The sequence below is a fragment of the Microcaecilia unicolor genome, chromosome 2 (assembly GCF_901765095.1).
Source record: "Microcaecilia unicolor chromosome 2, aMicUni1.1, whole genome shotgun sequence".
Taxonomy (NCBI): domain Eukaryota; kingdom Metazoa; phylum Chordata; class Amphibia; order Gymnophiona; family Siphonopidae; genus Microcaecilia; species Microcaecilia unicolor.
The window spans coordinates 441,969,516-441,989,940 of record NC_044032.1 but is presented as its reverse complement, the minus strand read 5'-3'; the positions used below and the strand labels follow the sequence as shown (position 1 = coordinate 441,989,940).

Here is a 20,425-nt window from a genome sequence, read left to right as displayed (position 1 = left end):
AAAACATCTGTTTACTCACAGTTTGTAGTTAGATTATAATCAGACAGGCTTATATATACATATTACTATACATTTGTCTTATCAGCTCCTTCCATGTGCTTAGATGGTAATGGATGCTCACACCACCATAGATCCTCTCAGGTTAGGAGAGATCATGAGCTCCATGTGCTCCATGTGCTGCATGTGCTGCATCTACCCCCCACAGGAAGTTGCATAGCTGTGTGACCTCTCTAAGTAATTCACATCAGAGGTCACAGAGTAATCACAGAGAAATAATAGGTGACAGGCAATGCATGTAAAATACAATACATTCCAACAAACCCCTTCTCATGCATAACTGTCATGCAATTATTTATTCATACAAAGTCCAAGCTTTATACGCAGATCCTCAAAATGTTCTCTGGGTAACGGTTTGGTCATGATGTCAGCTGTCATCTCACTGGTGTGACAATAGTGTAGACTGATGACCCCTTCTTTCACCAACTCTCGCACGTTGTGGTATTTCGTTGCGATGTGCTTGGTGCGTGACTGAACCTTGTCATTCTGTGACAGTCGGATGCAGCTCTGATTATCTTCCATTATCTGGATTGGTCTCTGTTCAGCTATACCAAAATCCAGCAAAAGTTTTTCAATCCACATCAGTTCTCTGCACGCTTCCGATACGGCCACATATTCAGCTTCTGTAGAAGACAAACTCACAATACTTTGTTTATGACTGGCCCATGAAATTTGTACATTTCCATACATAAACACATATCCACTTGTGGATTTATAATCAGAATGATCCCCTGCCCAATCTGAATCACAGTAACATATTAGTTTTGGATTACTATTGGCTGAAATCTTTAATTTACAATCAATGGTACCCTTTAAATACCTTACCATCCTTTTAACTGCAGTCCAATCTGATTTGGTAGGTGAGCTGACCCTTCTGCTCAAAATTCCTACTGCATTTGCTATATCAGCCCTGTATGTGGTAGCTAGATATAAAAGCTTACCTATGGCTGATCTATATTGGATGTTATCTGGTAAAGGTTCTCTTACTGTTTCATCCTTCAGAAAATCAGTGATCATGGGAGTGCTTACAACTTGGGCATCTTGCATACCTAAACTTTCAATAAGCTCATTTATTTTCTGCTTCTGGCTTAGAAGATAAGAACCATCATTTTGTTTCTCAATTTCTATACCAAGATAGTATGACACATTACCAAGTTCTTTTATCTCAACATTCTGGTTTAAACACTTTACAATGTCCTTGTACTCTTTCTCACTTTTGCTTGCAATGAGCAGATCATCAACAAAAGCTAAAATGTATGCATATTGTCCATTTGTGCACCTAGTGTACAAGCATTTATCTGCTTCACCTTGCTTAAATCCTAAATTTGTCAATATTTCATGCAATTTTTCATTCCAACATTCTGCACTTTGCTTTAATCCATAAAGACCTTTGTTTAATTTACACACTAGCTGTCTTTGTTTTGTATTTATGAAACCTGTTGGTTGTTCCATGTACAAGTCTTCAGTTATTTCTCCATGAAGAAACGCTGTTTTCACATCAATGTGGTTGACTTGCATGCCTTTTGAGACTGCAATGCTCAGAAGTGTTCTTATTGTCGTGTGTTTCACTACAGGTGCAAACACTTCATCAAAATCTTCTCCATATTTTTGAAGATATCCCTTTGCCACTAATCTGGCTTTATACCTTTCCACTTTTCCTTGTGCATTCCTTTTTAACTTGAATACCCATTTGCATCCTATAGCTTTCTTGCCAGGAGGTAATTTTGTAAGAATCCAAGTATTATTTTATCCAATGCATCAATTTCTTCTTGTGCAGCTTTATGCCATTCAGCAGCTTCTTCTGCTGGCATTTTCTCAATCTCATCCCATGTTAAGGGCTCTTGAGCTTCTGCTGACTTTGTTAAGTAAGACAGTCTTGGGGGTGGAACACCTTTGTTTTCCCTGGATGAGCGTCTGACAACAGGTTGGTCTGACCTTTCCGCATCCTCTAAATCTGAGAGTCCTTCTCCAATTGATTCCCCTTCTCCAACTGTACTGTCTTCTTCAATGATCCTTTCTGTGTCTGCTTCCTCTGCCTGTTCCTCGTTAGATACAGGTGAGTTGCTTTCAGACATCTGCCTTGGTATGGCATTTATATACACTGGCATGTCTATTATGGTTCTAGTTTCATATTCTGGATGATAAGGCTCATCTGGGATAATCCAGCCTTTATCAACCCTTTTGTTTTCATCAAAATATGTAACATGTCTTATGCCAACAATGCCAGTTTTCAGATTCAAAATTCTATATCCTTTGTGTCCTGGAGCATAGCCAACTAAAATGCCCCTTTCTGTTGTGGAATCCAGCTTATGCCTTCTTTGCTTTGGTACATGAGCATATGCTGTACTTCCAAATGTTCTTATATGTGACAGGTTTGGCTTCCAACCATGCCATGTCTCATGTGGTGTGCGCTCAGCGCCTTTAGTTGGCATTCTGTTTTGTAGGTACACTGCTGTGAGAATGGCTTCCCCCCATAGTCTTTTAGGGAGATTGCTATCTGACAGCATACATCTGGTCATTTCCACAAGTGACCTAAATTTTCTCTCTGCAACAGAATTTTGCTCTGGTGTATAAGCTACTGTTGTGATATGCTGAATGCCTTCTTGTTCTAGAAATGTGCGCATGCTTTGTGAAATGAACTCACCACCATTGTCGGTCTGAAGAACCTTTGGTTTTCTTTCAAATTTATTGCTCACCATGGCTACGTATTTCTTCAGCATGTCTGTGACTTGACTTTTCTCTTTCAGCAAATAGGCCACACAATATCTAGAGAAATCATCCAAGAATATTAGCACAAATCTGTTATTTCCCAATGATGGGATATTAAACGGTCCACATAAGTCACTGTGTATTAAGTCCAGCACTTTATTACTCCTATTTCCTGTGTATGCAGGAAATGAGGGTCTTACACCTTTTTGAGTAACACAGTCTATGCATTTCTCCATTTTACCAGCATTTGCACTTATCTGAATGCCGGTGGCCAGTTGCTTACTGTAAAGATCCTGGATCACCTTAGAATCACGATGTCCCAGGCGGCGGTGCCAGATTTCCAGACTACATTTACCATCATTCTTCCTTACTTGCGCCAGATGTGAGGCTTCACCTGAAATGTTCAGCTTATAAACATCATTATGCATAAAAGCTTCAGCATACACTTCATCATTTTTAGAGATTGTGCACTTACTGTTTTCAAAATGAATCACAAATCCCTTCTTATCTAATGTAGATACACTAAGCATATTACAAACTGCTTGGGGAATATACAAGACATCACTTACAGGAATTTCTTTAACTTCATTAGACACTTTGCATTTTAAGAATCCAATACCTTTTGCTTGGATCTTAGCAGTCCCTGCGTTTGCAGTTTTAAGAATACCTTCCTCTGGACACATTTCCTGAAAGAAATTCTTACAATTGGTTAAATGGCATGTGCTCCCCGAATCCAAAATCCAAGTACTTTCATTTGAATTATTATTTACCATAGTCAAAGATTTTTCTGCCATTAGAAAGCCCTTGTGTTTATCTTTGTCCTTCATACATTTCCTGGTTTGAAAATTCTTTAGTTCCATTGGCTTAGGTGAGCTAGAGGGAGTGTTTTGTGTTTCCTTACACCATTTAGATACATGTCCCTCCTTTCCACATGAGTAGCAAATCAGCTTGCCCTTGGGTGGAGTTTTCCCATAGCTCCGCCTTCCTCTGTTCTTTGCCAAGAAATTTGTTTCATTTCTCTCTGACTTGCTTTGAGAACACATCTCCTCAGAATCATTTATTATGCATTCCTGCCTTAGTTTTGATGTTGCCTGTTCAAAAGATTGCCCTTCAATGGCCTCATTTACAGACCTAAAAACATCAAACTTCTTTGATAGTGAGGTAAAAAGAAATGCTCTTTTCAATGCATCACACATGGGAATTCCAGAAAGTTCTAACTTTTGAAATGAAGACATAAGATACATAATGTGATCATTACATTTACTTTTATCCCTTAATTTGGTTTCATTCAACTCTGCCAGCCAAATTGGTTGCTGCTTTGCATATGTAGTTGCATACATAGTTCTCAGTTTATATAAAATGTCCTTTGGTGTATCTTTTCCCTCCACTAATATGGCTTGTTTCTCTGAGAGAGCTTCCAAAAGCATGCACTTCACATAATAGTTTGCATTGTCCCATTCAGCCATATTTTCAGCTGTTCTGTCTTGGTCTAAGCATATATTTAATCCTTTTGCTCGAAGGAGACATATGAATCTTAATTCCCACTGCTGATAATTAAACTCAGTTAATCTAGGCACCTTGAGAGAATAGAACAATGGTGAATTTCTTCCCTCAGCCATTTTCTTAGCCTTCTGTCTGCTGTGTGGGGGGAGAGAGAGACAGACTGAATCTTTCCTTTAAAACTTAAGAGAAAAATGTGGCTTTTTTTTTTTTTTTTTTTTGCCTGGTAATATTTCTCTTCTTTTTCAATTCCTGAGCCCTGGGCCCATAACCCTTTTGTTGGATTATTTGTAGTAAATAATTAGCAGATTTTAGTACACACAGCTTCAGCTTTAGAAATGTTAATTTCTTTCTTCATCTCTCTCTCATTCACCCCTGAATAATTCACTGCTGAGTCACTTTAAAGTTGAAGTAACAAAACATCTGTTTACTCACAGTTTGTAGTTAGATTATAATCAGACAGGCTTATATATACATATTACTATACATTTGTCTTATCAGCTCCTTCCATGTGCTTAGATGGTAATGGATGCTCACACCACCATAGATCCTCTCAGGTTAGGAGAGATCATGAGCTCCATGTGCTCCATGTGCTGCATGTGCTGCATCTACCCCCCACAGGAAGTTGCATAGCTGTGTGACCTCTCTAAGTAATTCACATCAGAGGTCACAGAGTAATCACAGAGAAATAATAGGTGACAGGCAATGCATGTAAAATACAATACATTCCAACACATGCTTGACAGTGGGGACGGTGTTCTTTGGGTCATAGGCAGCATTTCTCTTCCTCCAAACACGGCGAGTTGAGTTCATGCCAAAGAGCTCAATTTTTGTCTCATCTGACCACAGCACCTTCTCCCAATCACTCTCGGCATCATCCAGGTGTTCACTGGCAAACTTCAGACGGGCCGTCACATGTGCCTTCCGGAGCAGGGGGACCTTGCGGGCACTGCAGGATTGCAATCCGTTATGTCGTAATGTGTTACCAATGGTTTTCGTGGTGACAGTGGTCCCAGCTGCCTTGAGATCATTGACAAGTTCCCCCCTTGTAGTTGTAGGCTGATTTCTAACCTTCCTCATGATCAAGGATACCCCACGAGGTGAGATTTTGCGTGGAGCCCCAGATCTTTGTCGATTAACAGTCATTTTGTACTTCTTCCATTTTCTTACTATGGCACCAACAGTTGTCTCCTTCTCACCCAGCATCTTACTGATGGTTTTGTAGCCCATTCCAGCCTTGTGCAGGTGTATGATCTTGTCCCTGACATCCTTAGACAGCTCCTTGCTCTTGGCCATTTTGTAGAGGTTAGAGTCTGACTGATTCACTGAGTCTGTGGACAGGTGTCTTTCATACAGGTGACCATTGCCGACAGCTGTCTGTCATGCAGGTAACGAGTTGATTTGGAGCATCTACCTGGTCTGTAGGGGCCAGATCTCTTACTGGTTGGTGGGGGATCAAATACTTATTTCCCTCTGCAGAATGCAAATAAATTCATATACTTTCCACAATGTGATTTTCCGGATTTAATTTGTGATGTGCTATCTCTCACTGTTACCAATAACCTACCCTTCAATTATGGGCTGCTCATGTCTTTGTCAGTGGGCAAACTTACAAAATCAGCAAGGGATCAAATACTTATTTCCACCACTGTATATTGCTGTTATTGAAGGGCTTACAATTACAAAACAAAAGGGTGAAAGTGGGATTTGAACCTGTGTCCCTTGGTTCACAGCCCGCTGCACTTACCACTAACCCCCCTGCTCTGCATGGATGTCTGTGTGGCCATTTTCAAAGAATGCTGCCATAGACCTGTCCATATCCTTATTGCACTCCCTCCCCCCTTGGGACATTTCAGTTTGGAAAATGGATGTTCATACTGGATGTTTCCAGTGTATGAACGTCCATCTTATGTATTTTTGAAGAGGAAATTTATCTTCCGTAGGTGTTATAATCAGTTTTGTGGTGGTTTATGGAACGAGCAATAGGAAAGTTACGTCAAATTAGGCTTTTGTCAATCTTCCCTGCCTCTTGTTAGGGTAAGAAAAAGGTCAAAACTTCATTATTCTAGTATACCCACTAGAGTTATTTGCAAATCTTTTTTTGTACACAGAAAAAGAAAAATCCTAAAAACTACACAGGAAACTAAACAGAAGAAACATTTTTACCCTGCATGTCCCTGTTTTTATATCTCAACACAGTAAAAGAAAATGAAACTGTGAGAAGAGGGAAGCTCTCCTTTGAATGTTATTTTAATTTCCACATTTTAGCTATTATTCTTTGATGTTTCATAAATCAGCTGCAGGATTGCTGCTCAAGCAGTCCAGTGTTTGCTGATATGCAAAATTCATAGTTTATTTCCAAGTAATTCCACTGGGGTTAGCAAGGAAAGGGAATAGGAAAGAAGCATCGGCAACATCATACACATGAAAAATACATGCTATTTAGAGACAGTATGTTTATGAGCCCTAATTTGGAAAATATGCTGCAGATGTGAGCAAGACACTTTGAATGTGATTCAGCAAATGCCCTTTGCGTGGTAGTGTAATAATTACAGGTCAGGGCTGTGAAAACTGAAGACCCAACAGTTTTCTAGCATAATTACCATATTGTTTCTAATAAATGCCCAATAGTATTAAAAACAATCTAGCCAATATTCAGACTGTGGGAGGCAGGTCGGCTAAGTGCCACAATTGGTGCTGAGCCCAGATATTCAGTGCCGGGTGACTGGCATTGAATATCCATTTATTTTTGGCCAGCTTAAACTTAATCGGCCAAGTTAATATTCAGCGCTGGCCGGTTAAGTTTATAGCAGCCAAAGATGATTTGTTGGTGATACGATTTGGCCATTCAACTTAGCTGGTGAAGCCCTGAATATTAGTGTCCAGCCATTTATATCATGCGATATAGCCAGTTAGCCGCTATGCACAGGGCCGCTGAGAGACTAGGCCGGGCCCGGGGCAAGGCTGCCCCGCCTCCGCCCCCTCCACCGCTGCCGCCCCCATCGCTCCCCCTGCCACTGCTGTCCCCTGTCGTTCCCCCGCCGCTGCAGTCCCCAGTTTCACCTGCCTGCCTCCATGGCTCCGGGCCCCCTGCATTCAAAGCAGCAGTCACAGATCGCCTCTCTTCTGGCCTTCCCTCCCTATGTCCTGCCCTCATCTGATGTAATTTCCGGTTTCCGTGAGGGCGGGACACAGGGAGGGAAGGCCTGAAGGGAGGCGATCTGTGACTGCCGCTTCAAATGCAGGGGGCCCGGAGCCGAGGAGGCAGGCAGGTGAGACCGGGGACTGCAGCGCCGGCGGCCTGCCCCTGGCGTCGGGCCCCCCTTGGAGGCCCGGGCCCAGGGAATTTTGTCCCCCCTGTCCCCCCCCCCTTCTCAGCAGCCCTGGCTATGTGCTAAATGCTAATATTCAGTGGAGATAATCAGCTATCCAATGTGCTAAGTGTTACTTAACCGGCAGGAGCCACTCCTGGCCGGTTGAAGTATCGGCTGGAATGGGCTTTCTGGAGTCTTGAGTGGGCTATTAATGGAGGCATCATTTCTCTCCTCTACCTCTTTTCCCCATGATGACCCCCACTTCTCTCTTCCACCCTGCCCCCCCCCCCCCCCCCCCACGATTACTGGTATTGATCTCCTCCACTCCCCCTCCCCCGCAATGAGCAGATATTTCTTCTCACTTCTCCTCAAGGTTATAGCACTGGTTCAGTGCAAGGCCTTGAGCATCTGCGCATGCTCAAAGCCTTGAGTATCTGTACATGTTCAAGGCCCTGCACTGGCCCAGCGCCAGAACTGTGAGAAAAAGGTAAGAAGAGAGATCTGGTCATCACAAGGGTGGGGGAGGTGGATGAGAGCAATGCTGACATTCAAATATTTGAAAGGTATTAATCCGCAAGCAAACCTTTTCTGGAGACGGGAAGGCGGTAGAACTAGAGGACATGAATTGAAGTTGAAGGGGGGCAGACTCAGGAGTAATGCCAGTTAGTATTTTTTTCATAGAGAGGGTGGTGGGTACGTGGAATGCCCTCTCGTGGGAGGTGTTGAAGATGAAAACGGTAATGGAATTCAAACATGCGTGGGATAAACACAAAGGAATCCTGTTTAGAAGGAATGGATCCACGGAATCTTAGCGGAGATTGGGTGGCAATGCCGGTAATTGGGAAGCAAATGCAGTGATGGGCAGACTTCTACGGTCTATGCCCTGAGAATGACAAGGACACATATAAAGTATCACATACCATGTAAAATGAGTTTATCTTGTTGGGCAGACTGGATGGACCGTTCAGGTCTTTATCTATCGTCATTTATTATGTTACTGTGAATTGAGAGGGGTGGGCTATTGTTGGAGGAATCTAAAAATGATATTTACAGGGTTTTTCAATGCTGAAATGGGGGGGGGGGCATTATTAGCGATGGGTTATTATTAGAAACAATGATTTTGCCTTTATTCAATGGTGTATATGGGCTCATTATTATTATCAGTATTATTATTGTTGTTGTTTTAGTTTTAGTTTATATTGTGTGCTAGAAAATAGGCAATAAACAAAAGAATATGGACTTTTAGCTATTTGTCCCATGGTGTGCTCGAGTTTGTCATGTGGACACCACTCCAGATGTGCGTTCATTCAGTTGTGGGTTTGCCTAAAGTAGATGACTAAATGCCAGAGATCCAGTTCAGGGTGTGCTTGAACCTGTTAGTCATCCCATGCCACTTGGGCAGTCATTCTGTGTATTCATCCCATGATACATTTAGACACTCCTTATTGTGAGTCCAACGATTATTATGCAGTCATTGCTCGAATGAAGCAGTATCACAGCAAGCTGCGTACTCTAGATAGGAGAAACTTGATGAAGTGGTTAGTTAGTGTACAGCCTACCAGTTTATTTTCGCTGATGGAACAACTTCAGTGAATGTACTGAACATAAGTGGGCAATGGAGATTTCAAATTCTGCAGTACCTATCCAGCCCATGGTATCCATTAGCAAGTGTCAGGAGGCATTTTTGCATGCTGCATTTACAAATAAAATTCAGGCAGCGTTTATGGTGCAGCAGATGGTGGATGTTGAATGAAATGATGTGTGACAATGTTCTGCATTCTGCCTTGGAACTTACTGGGTATGTACTCAAGTTGTTACCTGTCTTCATTTTACCTGTGCATGTCTGCGTGTGGATGTTTGTGACTGAATGCAGGTACCCGCCTCTTGACTCCACATCTGTGAAGTTTCTGTATGCATGCATGCACACGCATCCGTGCTCCTTGTGGTGTCTTTCAATATGTTTGCTGCTGAGGATAGTCCAATGATGACAATGCACTATGGCTTTAAGTGAAAAGAGCTCTTTGCTTCCTGTCTGTTGAACAAATCAATTTCAGTCACCTGTACTGGACAAGTCCCTAGCAGAGGCTGAATGATAAAAGCTTCCCTTTCTCCTCTCTCCATCCCCTTTTAAATTCCTTCCCATCTACCTATCTTTCACAGTTGAAAATGCATAAGATTAGTAATCTCTCTGTTTGTGTTTGGCATTGTGCACATTGTTTTTGCTAGCATGAGGCTCTACTGTGTCCTTTGGCAGCAGAGTATAATGTGATTAATGCCCGCTGGCACAGAGCCTGCCTGCCAGTTAAGCAAACAGAATCTGCGGTGTCTAATTCACAAGCATGCTGATATCTCAGGGGTCTGTGGGGCGCACTGTGGCATTTGATTGATTAAGAAGGCTGTTTTCAAAGTGCCTGCATGGCTACAATTTACCTGTTTTCAAAGGTAAAGGACAAACGTATTTCACTTTGAAATGGCCTAGGGAAAGTGTAAGCACAGAGGTTTGTAGCTACTTTTCTCTGGGTACTTTTTCCAAACTAAAAATTATGTGTGCTTTCCACAATACAAAACTACAAGTGTTTTCACAATGCCCATGTTATCTATTCACCCGGGAATGCTTCACTGAATGCTGGGAAATGTACATATGTTTTATCTGTACTCAACATAAAGCAGTTCTCAGATAAACCTATTTTTGTGTGCAGCAAGAGATTGTTTCGCTTGTGGAAATGATTTTGCAAGTTACTTTGAGATCAGATGGGGTGAGCGCAGAGACAAGGCCACTGCAGGAACTTGGTGAACATTTATGATCACAATGATAGTGAAAGTGCAATACCTACATTTAGACTAGACATTTTGTTGACTTTTTTTTGGTGTAGTGAGAGATTTGGATGTATTAAGAGAAATCACTGGAATAGAAATACTGGAGATTCCTTCAAAATACAGAAATACAAATGCTGGAAGTTCTTGTAACTTCTGCTTATCCTTTTTGCTATTTAGATATTTTAACTAGTAAAACAGGCCCGTTTCTAACACAAATGAAACGAGCGCTAGCAAGGTTTTCCTCGGAGTGTGTATGTTTGAGAGAGAGAGAGTGTGTGAGAGAGAGAGATAGAGTGTGTGTGTGAGAGAGAGAGAGAGAATGAGTGAGAGACAGAGAGTGTGTGTGTTTGTGTCAGAGAGAGAGAGAGAGAGTGAGTGTGTGAGAGAGAGATAGAGTATGTGAGAGAGTGTATGTGAGAGACAGAGAGTGAGTGTGTGTGTGGGGGGGGGCCGAGTTCCATGACCCCCTCCTTCCCTCCCTCCCTCCCTCTCCTACCCTCCCCTCCGAGTTCCAGGCCCCCCTTCCATCCGAGCTGCAGGCCCCCTCCCTTCCTCTCCTCCCTCTCCCCCTCTCCTCCCCTCCGAGTCCTTGGCCCCCCCTTCCCTCCATGCCCCCTCCCTCTCCTCCCCAGCGTGTTCCATGCCCCCCTTTCCTCGGAGTGTGTATGTTTGAGAGAGAGAGTGTGTGGGTGAGAGATGGAGTGTGTATGTGAGAGAGAATGAGTGAGAGAGAGAGACAGACAGACAGACAGACAGACAGACAGAGTGTTTGTGTATGTGTCAGAGAGAGAGAGTATGTGAGAGACAGAGTGTATGTGTGAGTCTGTGTGTGTGAGAGAGAGAGAGTATGTGAGAGACAGAGAGTGAGTGTGTGTGTGTGTGTGTGTGTGAGAAAGTAAAGCCTTCAAGCCTTGAAGCATTCGTGCACTCTGTAAGGCTCCATCTCCTCAATTGACGACACATAGTTCCGGAACGTCGCAAGAACGCTTCAAGGCTTGAAGGCTTCACTTTCTCGGCTTCAGAACATTGAAGGTGCGTTTTATTATATAGGATGTGAATTGTGTTGATATTGTAACCAGTATATTATAGTATAATATGAACTGTTATTTGAATATTTTATTGCTATAATTATTTTTGCCTATTTCTGGGTTATATTTACAGTACACACTTGGGTGAATTTCTTCAAAAAGGCAGTAGTAAATCAATCCTAATATAGAAATAAATAAATAAACAAAATAAATAAATAGTAAGACACTGTAGACTTTTGGCTCAATAATCAGCTTCCGCAGTCTGCGTTGTTTTTATAAGGTGGTCATAGTAGTTTAATAAAATACAGATATTCAGCACCTCTATCCAGATAGCAAGTGGTGCTGACTATTCAGTCCTAACTTTTTCTGGATAACAGTCTGAATATTGGCACTGCCTGGATAACTTACTGCTTCTCATTCTCTCCTTCCATACACCACCCCAGTACCAAGGCAGTCTGCAAGGATATTCTGTGGCACTAAACAGATAGTACCACTGAATATCCACAGAGATCACTGGCTAAAGGAATTATCCAGATAACAACTGCCATTATCCAGATAATCTCTTTTGAAAATTGGGCCTTTTAAGTTTTGATTCTAAGATATGCTCTCCCGGTAGTAGGATTCTGAAACATGTCCCTTTCTATTAATCTAGAGTCTCTGAAATGGTCCATTCAAGAGCAAGGTTCAAATGTTTTGTAAGTTGTATAATGTTTTGATCCATTTCTTCTATTTTCTGTCCCCAGAGTCACTATGTGGCCTGCATGTCAGCCATTTTGAACCAGATGGATGAGTCTCACTACAGTTCATATATCCAGTCCTTCCAGACTCGCCAGGATCTTGTGGTGAGTTCTACTTCTACATCATAAACCATCCACTTTTCTGCAAGGGAGGAGATGCTATCAAACTATTCTAACTTTATAGTCTATTTCCTGAATTAAACGGTAATATCTAACTGGTATTTTAAACAATATATCATATTATTACTTTTATTTGAAAGGACTTTTTTCTTGTATCGAGGTAGCCATTTTGAGCTTTACTCATGGCAGATGTGACAACACAGAAGGAGTTTAACTTTGTCACTGGCCCCCTAACTTGTAAATGGAGTGCTCTATGTTGGGGTAGTCCAGTAGGCAGATCTTACCCCCAAGGGCTAATAGAACATTTACTTTTCTCCCAGTCTGCTCCTCTACTTCACTCAGTACATGCACACTTTTCTCCAATAGGTCAGTACTCCCAGGTGGGAAAAAGGGATTTAATATAAAGGCCCAGGAATAGATTTCATGCTTAACTACAAATTCTGGTATGGGTTCTCCAACTTACTTTACTGAAAACTTGAGAAAAATGTATTCTGTTTGAGATAGTCATTCTTTTCTGAGATTGTAGAATATCCAGTAAATATTTTTTCAGTATAGCATTATACCATACTGCTTCTTCATCTCTGTTTTTGATCCCTTTTCACTAATTGTCAGTTCTATTGAGGTTAGTGGCTTCTCAAGTGCTGGGTGAATCTATTCTCTTTTGAGTTTTTCCCTCCTCTGTGGAATCCTCTTCCATGTAGACTGTCTCCATAAGGCAAATTTTTTTTCCTCAACACTTTCACCTGCCTCTAGCAGCATCGTCATTCAAAACAGTGGCCCCCTAACCCCTAGCGGTACGTTCCCATACACCGCTAAAGGTTAGTTGGTAGACTGACCTCTAGTGGTGCAACAGAATGCACTGCTAGAGGTCAGGGGCCTCCATGTTGAAGGCAGGAGCAAGTGGGCATAATCTAAGGTCCTCTCAAGGATCATCACTATCTGTACCTTTGTCAAAAGAAATTGTATGATGTGATACCCACCAGCGAGCCTTCTCCCGTGTCCTGGAATTTACTTGGCTACGTATAACTCGAGACTACCTCTACTTCAGAAAGCAGGTAAATGTCTGGCTCTTCCCTCAAGCCTTTAATACATAGGGTGACTGACTAAATACTCATTCTGCACCTGGACCAGCTTGCTACACACACTGTAACTTAGATCAGTTCCTTATCTCTTGCTTAATTATACAACAAACGTGCCTTGAGTTTGGCTAACTATCAAATTAGAAAATATATACAAAGCAGATCGTTGAAAAACCAAAATATATTTTATTGATGAAAACCAATTAAAATATGTATACAATTCATCAATAAAATATATTTTGGTTTTTCAACGATCTGCTTTGTATATATTTTCCATCTTGGAGCTTGCAGACCGTCTGCCCTTGTGTTTTCTTTAACTATCAAATTATCCCAACTGACTCTGTACCACACATCTTGTTCCCATCATATATCTGCTCTTGGTTTCTCGGCTGTATGGTAAGACGTATTATAGAAAATCTTTGGCATCATATCTATGTAAGTTAAATTTTCTAATGCATGCTTATTAGGTGTGTCATTAGTATTATGCTAACATTGTAGTATATCTCTGGTATTTGAATTCCAATGTGTATATTTTTGACCTCATTTATTACATTTGTGTTTATTCTTGGTTATTTTACTATTTTTATGCTGTTAACAAAATTGTAAGTTGTATGTTAAACTGTACCTGCTGTACAGCGCCTTGGGTGAATCTCTTCATAAAGGTGGTTAATAAATCCCAATAATTAATTAATTACTCAATTGCTCCTGCCTTTTGAGTTTTTGAAGTAGGTGACAAGGGTCTGGGGATTGAGGGAGGGGAGGGGTACACTTGACTATCAGGAAGTTTTAAAAATGTTGGGCCAAGGGGTTCGGGTGGGGGGAAAGGAAGGAGTCGCTAGACTACCAGGGATTATGTTTTTATGTCAGGGACAAGGGGGTTGGTTTAGAGGGAAGGGGAGTCCACAAGGCTACCAAAAGGTTTTTGGGTATCTGGCACAGTGGGGTTTGGTCAGGTTAAGCAGAGGGAGGGAAGTGGGGTCCACTAGACAACCAGGAAATTTTGTGGTGTAGAAGGGCATGCATACCTGGGAGCTTTATTTATTTATTTTTTTAATGTCCACTTTCCTATCAGTGCTTGAGCCAATTACTGTTCACATGCAGACAGGAAGAAGGACATTTTAGCAATGGGCTAAAGATTACTGCCACGATTTCCACTATTATTTTCTGACAGAGCACACTTTTTAATATGGCAGTAATTTTCACGCTCATTGATTACTGCGCCACCATGGCATATTCTTTTGGTAATTTCATGGTAGAAGCTGTTCTCAGTCATGAGCACATGACTCTACTGTGTGGCTTTCTTCATTGAACCCCCTGTACTTTCTCTTTGCCCCTTGATCCCTAAAGGGGGAACCAAGGCTTAGATGGGCACAAGAGTGGGGTAACCCACCTATTGTAGTTTTTACACGCTCCTTTCTGAACCACCTCCAGGGATTTATACTTCCCTCCAACAGCCAAGACTTCTACTTTCCTGTAATAGACCACCCTCCTGTTCAGATCTGATTGGCGTTTTTCTAGAACAGGCGCTCAGAATGATGTTCTGGAATTGCAAAGTAAAACACTTTTTGGCAGCCTACTATATTAATTTTCCAGTTTTCTGCATTTCCTCTCCCCTCTGATTCTTAAATTACTTTGTTTTTCTTACCCATTCTATTCTGTCAGATTTTCTTCTAAATGCTTTGTCCTGCTGCCCCTTGCTGGTTCCATCTCTTTTCTCATAACATATATTTCTGCAGTTTAAATTCTCCAATGGTATTCTCGCTGGGTAGCGAACCGTCAGAGGTGAGTTTCCACTGAGATGAATATCTCAATTTATGGAAGTAGGTATTATACCTATTGTTGTCATCAGTCCGTATGAATTTTTAAAAAATATTTTCACTCTATTTTAACACTTGTTCATATTTCATTAGTTATTATGATTTCTTTTGCTTTTGTGTACTTATCATAAAGTTTTTTTTCTTCCTTTCTTCCAAAGGTGATATGTGCCAACATGTGTTTTGCCTGTGCTGTTTCAAGGCAATCTCCTTAAATTATCCTGCAGTGAGTCTTCATCCTGCTCCCTAAGGATTCACCACAGGATAATTTAAGGGGACTGCCTTGAAACAGCATATCCCCTTTGAAAGAAAGAAAGATCTAGACCTATCTGTTTATTCAGGCATATGGATCATTAGATGAATGATAATGTTTTGTTTTATAATATTGTTTGATGTTACATTTTTATTTTCATTGTACTGTGCAAGTTTGTATTAGTTGTGATACTGTATGATTTTGTTTTATCATTAGTTATTTTTGTTAGCTGGATTTTATTATGTATGTATTTTCTGTTCCCCGCTTAGATTGTCTCAGATACAGTGGGCTAGAAATAAAGTTTATTATTATTATTATTATTATATCTCATTCCCCTCCCAAGTCTCACACATACACACTGCCCCTCTCTCACACAAAACAAGCAATTTTCCATCTTGCCTCACCCTATCTTCTTCCGTTCATCTTTTTTCTTTATCTTTGCCCTTCTTTACTTCCCTTGTGTTTCTCCATCCCTTCCTTCTTCAATTTTCCCTCTTCTCAACCTCTCTCTCTCTCTTCCACCCTATCCTCTCATGTCTCTCTTCTAGTTTCATTTCCATTTCTTACTTGATATGCTGCAAAATCAGAAGAAAAAAGACATCTAAGCTGTTTACAAAAGATTTAAAAAAAAGGGGGGGTATAGTCAAAATATAGGCCATAAGTACATAAGTACATAAGTAATGCCATACTGGGAAAAGACCAAGGGTCCATCGAGCCCAGCATCTTGTCCACGACAGCGGCCAATCCAGGCCAAGGGCACCTGGCAAGCTTCCCAAACGTACAAACATTCTATACATGTTATTCCTGGGATTTTGGATTTTTCCAAGTCCGTTTAGTAGCGGTTTATGGACTTGTCCTTTAGGAAACCGTCCAACCCCTTTTTAAACTCTGCTAAGCTAACCGCCTTCACCACATTTTCCGGCAATGGATTCCAGAGTTTAATTACACGTTGGCTGAAGAAAAATTTTCTCCGATTTGTTTTAAATTTACTACACTGTAGTTTAATCGCATGCCCCCTAGTCCTAGTATTTTTGGAAAGCGTGAACAGACGCTTCACATCCACCTGTTCCACTCCACTCATTATTTTATATACCTCTATCATGTCTCCCCTCAGCCGTCTCTTCTCCAAACTGAAAAGCCCTAGCCTCCTTAGTCTTTCTTCATAGGGAAGTCGTCCCATCCCCGCTATCATTTTAGTCGCCCTTCGCTGCACCTTTTCCAATTCTACTATATCTTTCTTGAGATGCGGCGACCAGAATTGAACACAATACTCAAGGTGCGGTCGCACCATGGAGCGATACAACGGCATTATAACATCCTCACACCTGTTTTCCATACCTTTCCTAATAATACCCAACATTCTATTCGCTTTCCTAGCCGCAGCAGCACACTGAGCAGAAGGTTTCAGTGTGTTATCGACGACGACACCCAGATCCCTTTCTTGGTCCGTAACTCCTAACGTGGAACCTTGCATGATGTAGCTATAATTCGGGTTCTTTTTTCCCACATGCATCATCTTGCACTTGCTCACATTATTAAGACAAAAGTCATTAAAAAAATAGTGGAAGATACCCAGACACAGTCCAAGACAAATAGTGGAGGAGTGGCCTAGTGGTTAGGGTGGTGGACTTTGGTCCTGGGAAACTGAGGAACTGAGTTCGATTCCCACTTCAGGCACAGGCAACTCCTTGTGACTCTGGGCAAGTCACTTAACCCTCCATTGCCCCATGTAAGCCGCATTGAGCCTGCCATGAGTGGGAAAGCGTGGGGTACAAATGTAACAAAAAAAAACACGTAAATATATAAATCATAACCAACTGTATCCATGAAAAGACATTTAAAAACACCTGGAAAGCAAATGGTTACAATATAATCCAGTAGAGTAGGTGGGGGAGGGAAAGCCAGCTGAGATCAGTTGCATGTACCTCTTCTGCTTCACATGCAGTTTTTACCAAGTTAGTCCCCCTTGTCATCTGTCTAAACTTCTGTTACTCTGTCTTATCTGTCTATATATTTTCCACCTTAACTTGTCCCCTGTGCTGTTGTTTTAATGTGTATCATGCTGACATTAGAAGTAGCACGCTTCTAATTACGTATCAGTATTTTACTATGCTGTAATGTGTACTGTTATTTGAATATTTTATTGCTGTAATTGTTTATTGCCTATGTCCAAGTTACACTTGCTGGGGAATTTCTTCCAAAAGGCAGTAAACTATTCCTAATAAATAAATAACTTTTTGACCTGAAAAAGAATTGCTCCCAGAAGTAGATATTAAGAATCAAATGGAAGCTTCGGAGAATACAGTGAATGCAAATAAACAAGAATTACAAACGGTGACAATTGCTGAAGATACTTTGGAAAAAAATAGTGGGTGAACAGGAATCCATCAAGGACTCAGTCGCCACAGACAGCTTGATAACTGCTAGGAGAACTGAAATATTACAGAACTAATTGTGTCAAAGGAATATGTGCATTATTAATGTTCATTGCGAACAGTCTCTTTCTGGGGTAGAGATTTAAACACTATCCAGGAGGAGCTTGCAGTTTTACCAGAGAAATGATAGCTACCTCTTGCTTTAGAGCAATTTACATTTCAGGAGCTGTTTCTCCCCAGGATAGGTTTTGTCTTGTATATAGGAGTTTTCAGTGTTTGATTCCAGCCATAACAGGGTACATTACTAATTCTTTTGTTTTAGAGCTGGATAAAAGTCTAGTGATGTGGCTCTCTCTCTCTCTTTTTTTCAAATATTTCTAGGTCTTCATTAGGATGTTTCCCAGTGTCTCTTGAAAGATGTGGCTCAAAAGATATAATGCTGGGAGCCAACGTACCTAGCTAAACAGCTTGTTTTGTTTAAAAATAATAGTTCCGTGCTCTGGGAACTGAACCAACTCTCTGAGTTTATGCTTAAACATACATCTTACACCTCCTCAGCCTCATTATTTAAGTGAAATTAGCTCTGTATCTTCTGAGAGTTGAGTACAAGACATAAGAGGTGATGTTACATAAGTACATAAGTAATGCCACACTGGGAAAAGACCAAGGGTCCATCGAGCCCAGTATCCTGTCCACGACAGCGGCCAATCCAGGCCAAGGGCACCTGGCAAGCTTCCCAAACGTACAAACATTCTATACATGTTATTCCTGGAATTGTGGATTTTTCCCAAGTCCATTTAGTAGCGGTTTATGGACTTATCTTTTAGGAAACCGTCTAACCCCTTTTTAAACTCTGCCAAGCTAACCACCTTCACCACGTTCTCCGGCAACGAATTCCAGAGTTTAATTACGCGTTGTGTGAAGAAAGATTTTCTCCGATTTGTTTTAAATTTACTACACTGTAGTTTCATCGCATGCCCCCTAGTCATAGTATTTTTGGAAAGCGTGAACAGATGCTTCACATCCACCTGTTCCACTCCACTCATTATTTTATATACCTCTATCATGTCTCCCCTCAGCTGTCTCTTCTCCAAATGGCATGATTCACATGTGCAAATGGCATAGAAAAGTTCTATGCCATTTGCACATGTAAATCATCATTTTAAAAAAAGTGATATTTACACATACATACTATGTGGCATGCAGAAATGTCAAGGAGGCCTGCTGGAATGAGTGATTCTTACTGTGCATTCCATCCTTGAAAATTCCCCATTAGGCATTTACATGTTTCAAGTCATACAGAATTTTTCCTTTGAACCCGGGAATTTTTCCTTTGGATGAGAGCTTGAAAGGGGAATTGTGCTTTTTCTCCCTCAGATGCTCAAAACCACCTCAAAAATGTCAAACATTTGAGTTTTGGATCTTGGCTGCTTAATCAGTTCCCCACAGATGTGTGGTTTATCAAAATTTGATAGCTCATTTCCCTATAGACTGAAAAATTGCTTTCCGTCTTTCACCTTTGATTCTGTATCTCTCACCTTATCTTCTCTTTCCCTCCCTTCATTCCATTCTTCCCTCCCTTCTTGTTCCACTTCTTCTTGCATGCCTTTAGAGCAGACATGCATTTTAAACAGTACACAGCGCACTTCAGGCAGGTCATGCCACCTTTAACAGTGCAAATTAGTAATTAAATCCGATGTCAAAACAACTAAGTCTTCTTAATCTCTTTTGTAAAGATGTCAGTTGCTAATATGCTGGAGGGCAGTCTACCAGAGCAGGACTGATTACTGATGAACAGGAGAGGGAAAATATCACTGTCCATGAGAAGAGAAGTGTAAATCCAGCACAGAAAATGTCTCAGACATTTATTGTTGCTTATTCCCCTCTTCGGAGTGATTCTCTGTGTCACAGGCAGGTCCTCTGCTGAGAAAGAGCTGGCAGGAAGTCTCCCTGGGAACTGAACATTCTCTGTTGCTGAGATGGAGCAATGAGAGGATGGCTATAGGCAAAGAGGCTGCAGAAGACAGAGTCTCCGACTTGTGCACCTTAATCTCAGTTATAGGCAGAAGTGTAGCCGGGTTGTGACGTCAGGGGGAGCAGAGAGTGGACTGCATAGGCGTGCGTGTGTCCGTGCAGGTGCGACGGACAGCATGAAAAATAGGTGCCGGCGCTGTAGAAGTCCATTTGGGGGGAGCGATTGCTCCCCTGGTGACCCACCTAGCTATGCTACTGCTTATAGGGTCTCCTATATAGGAGTGGAGGAGTAGCCTAATGGTTAGTGCAGCAGCCTGAGAACCTGGGAAACTGGGTTTGATTCCCATTGTAGCTCCTTGTGAATCTGGGCAAGTCACTTAACCCTCCATTGCCCCAAGTACAAAATAAGTACCTGTATATAATGTGTATGATACACTCTATCCACTTCTCCATCCATCAGCTCTTAATATACTAGTTCATTCTCTGGTCCTATCACTAATGGATTACTTTAACTTGCTATATAAGTGGCTGTAGCAAAAAGATCTGCACCATACACCACTTCCATAAAATTAACTTAACTACAGGCTGAAAAAAGATTGATCATTTTACATCACTTCTCAAGGATGCACATTGGCTCCCAGTTACACC

At 41.4% G+C, this 20,425-nt stretch overlaps 1 protein-coding gene across 1 annotated transcript in view; it reads left to right on the top strand.

Moving 5' to 3' along the window:
- LOC115461208 (dedicator of cytokinesis protein 2-like) overlaps window positions 1-20,425 on the top strand; it is a 1,592,043-nt gene that overhangs the window by 1,078,099 nt on the left and 493,519 nt on the right. The window contains 1 exon segment of the mRNA XM_030190877.1: window positions 12,169-12,267. Coding sequence (XP_030046737.1) covers window positions 12,169-12,267 — 99 coding nt within the window.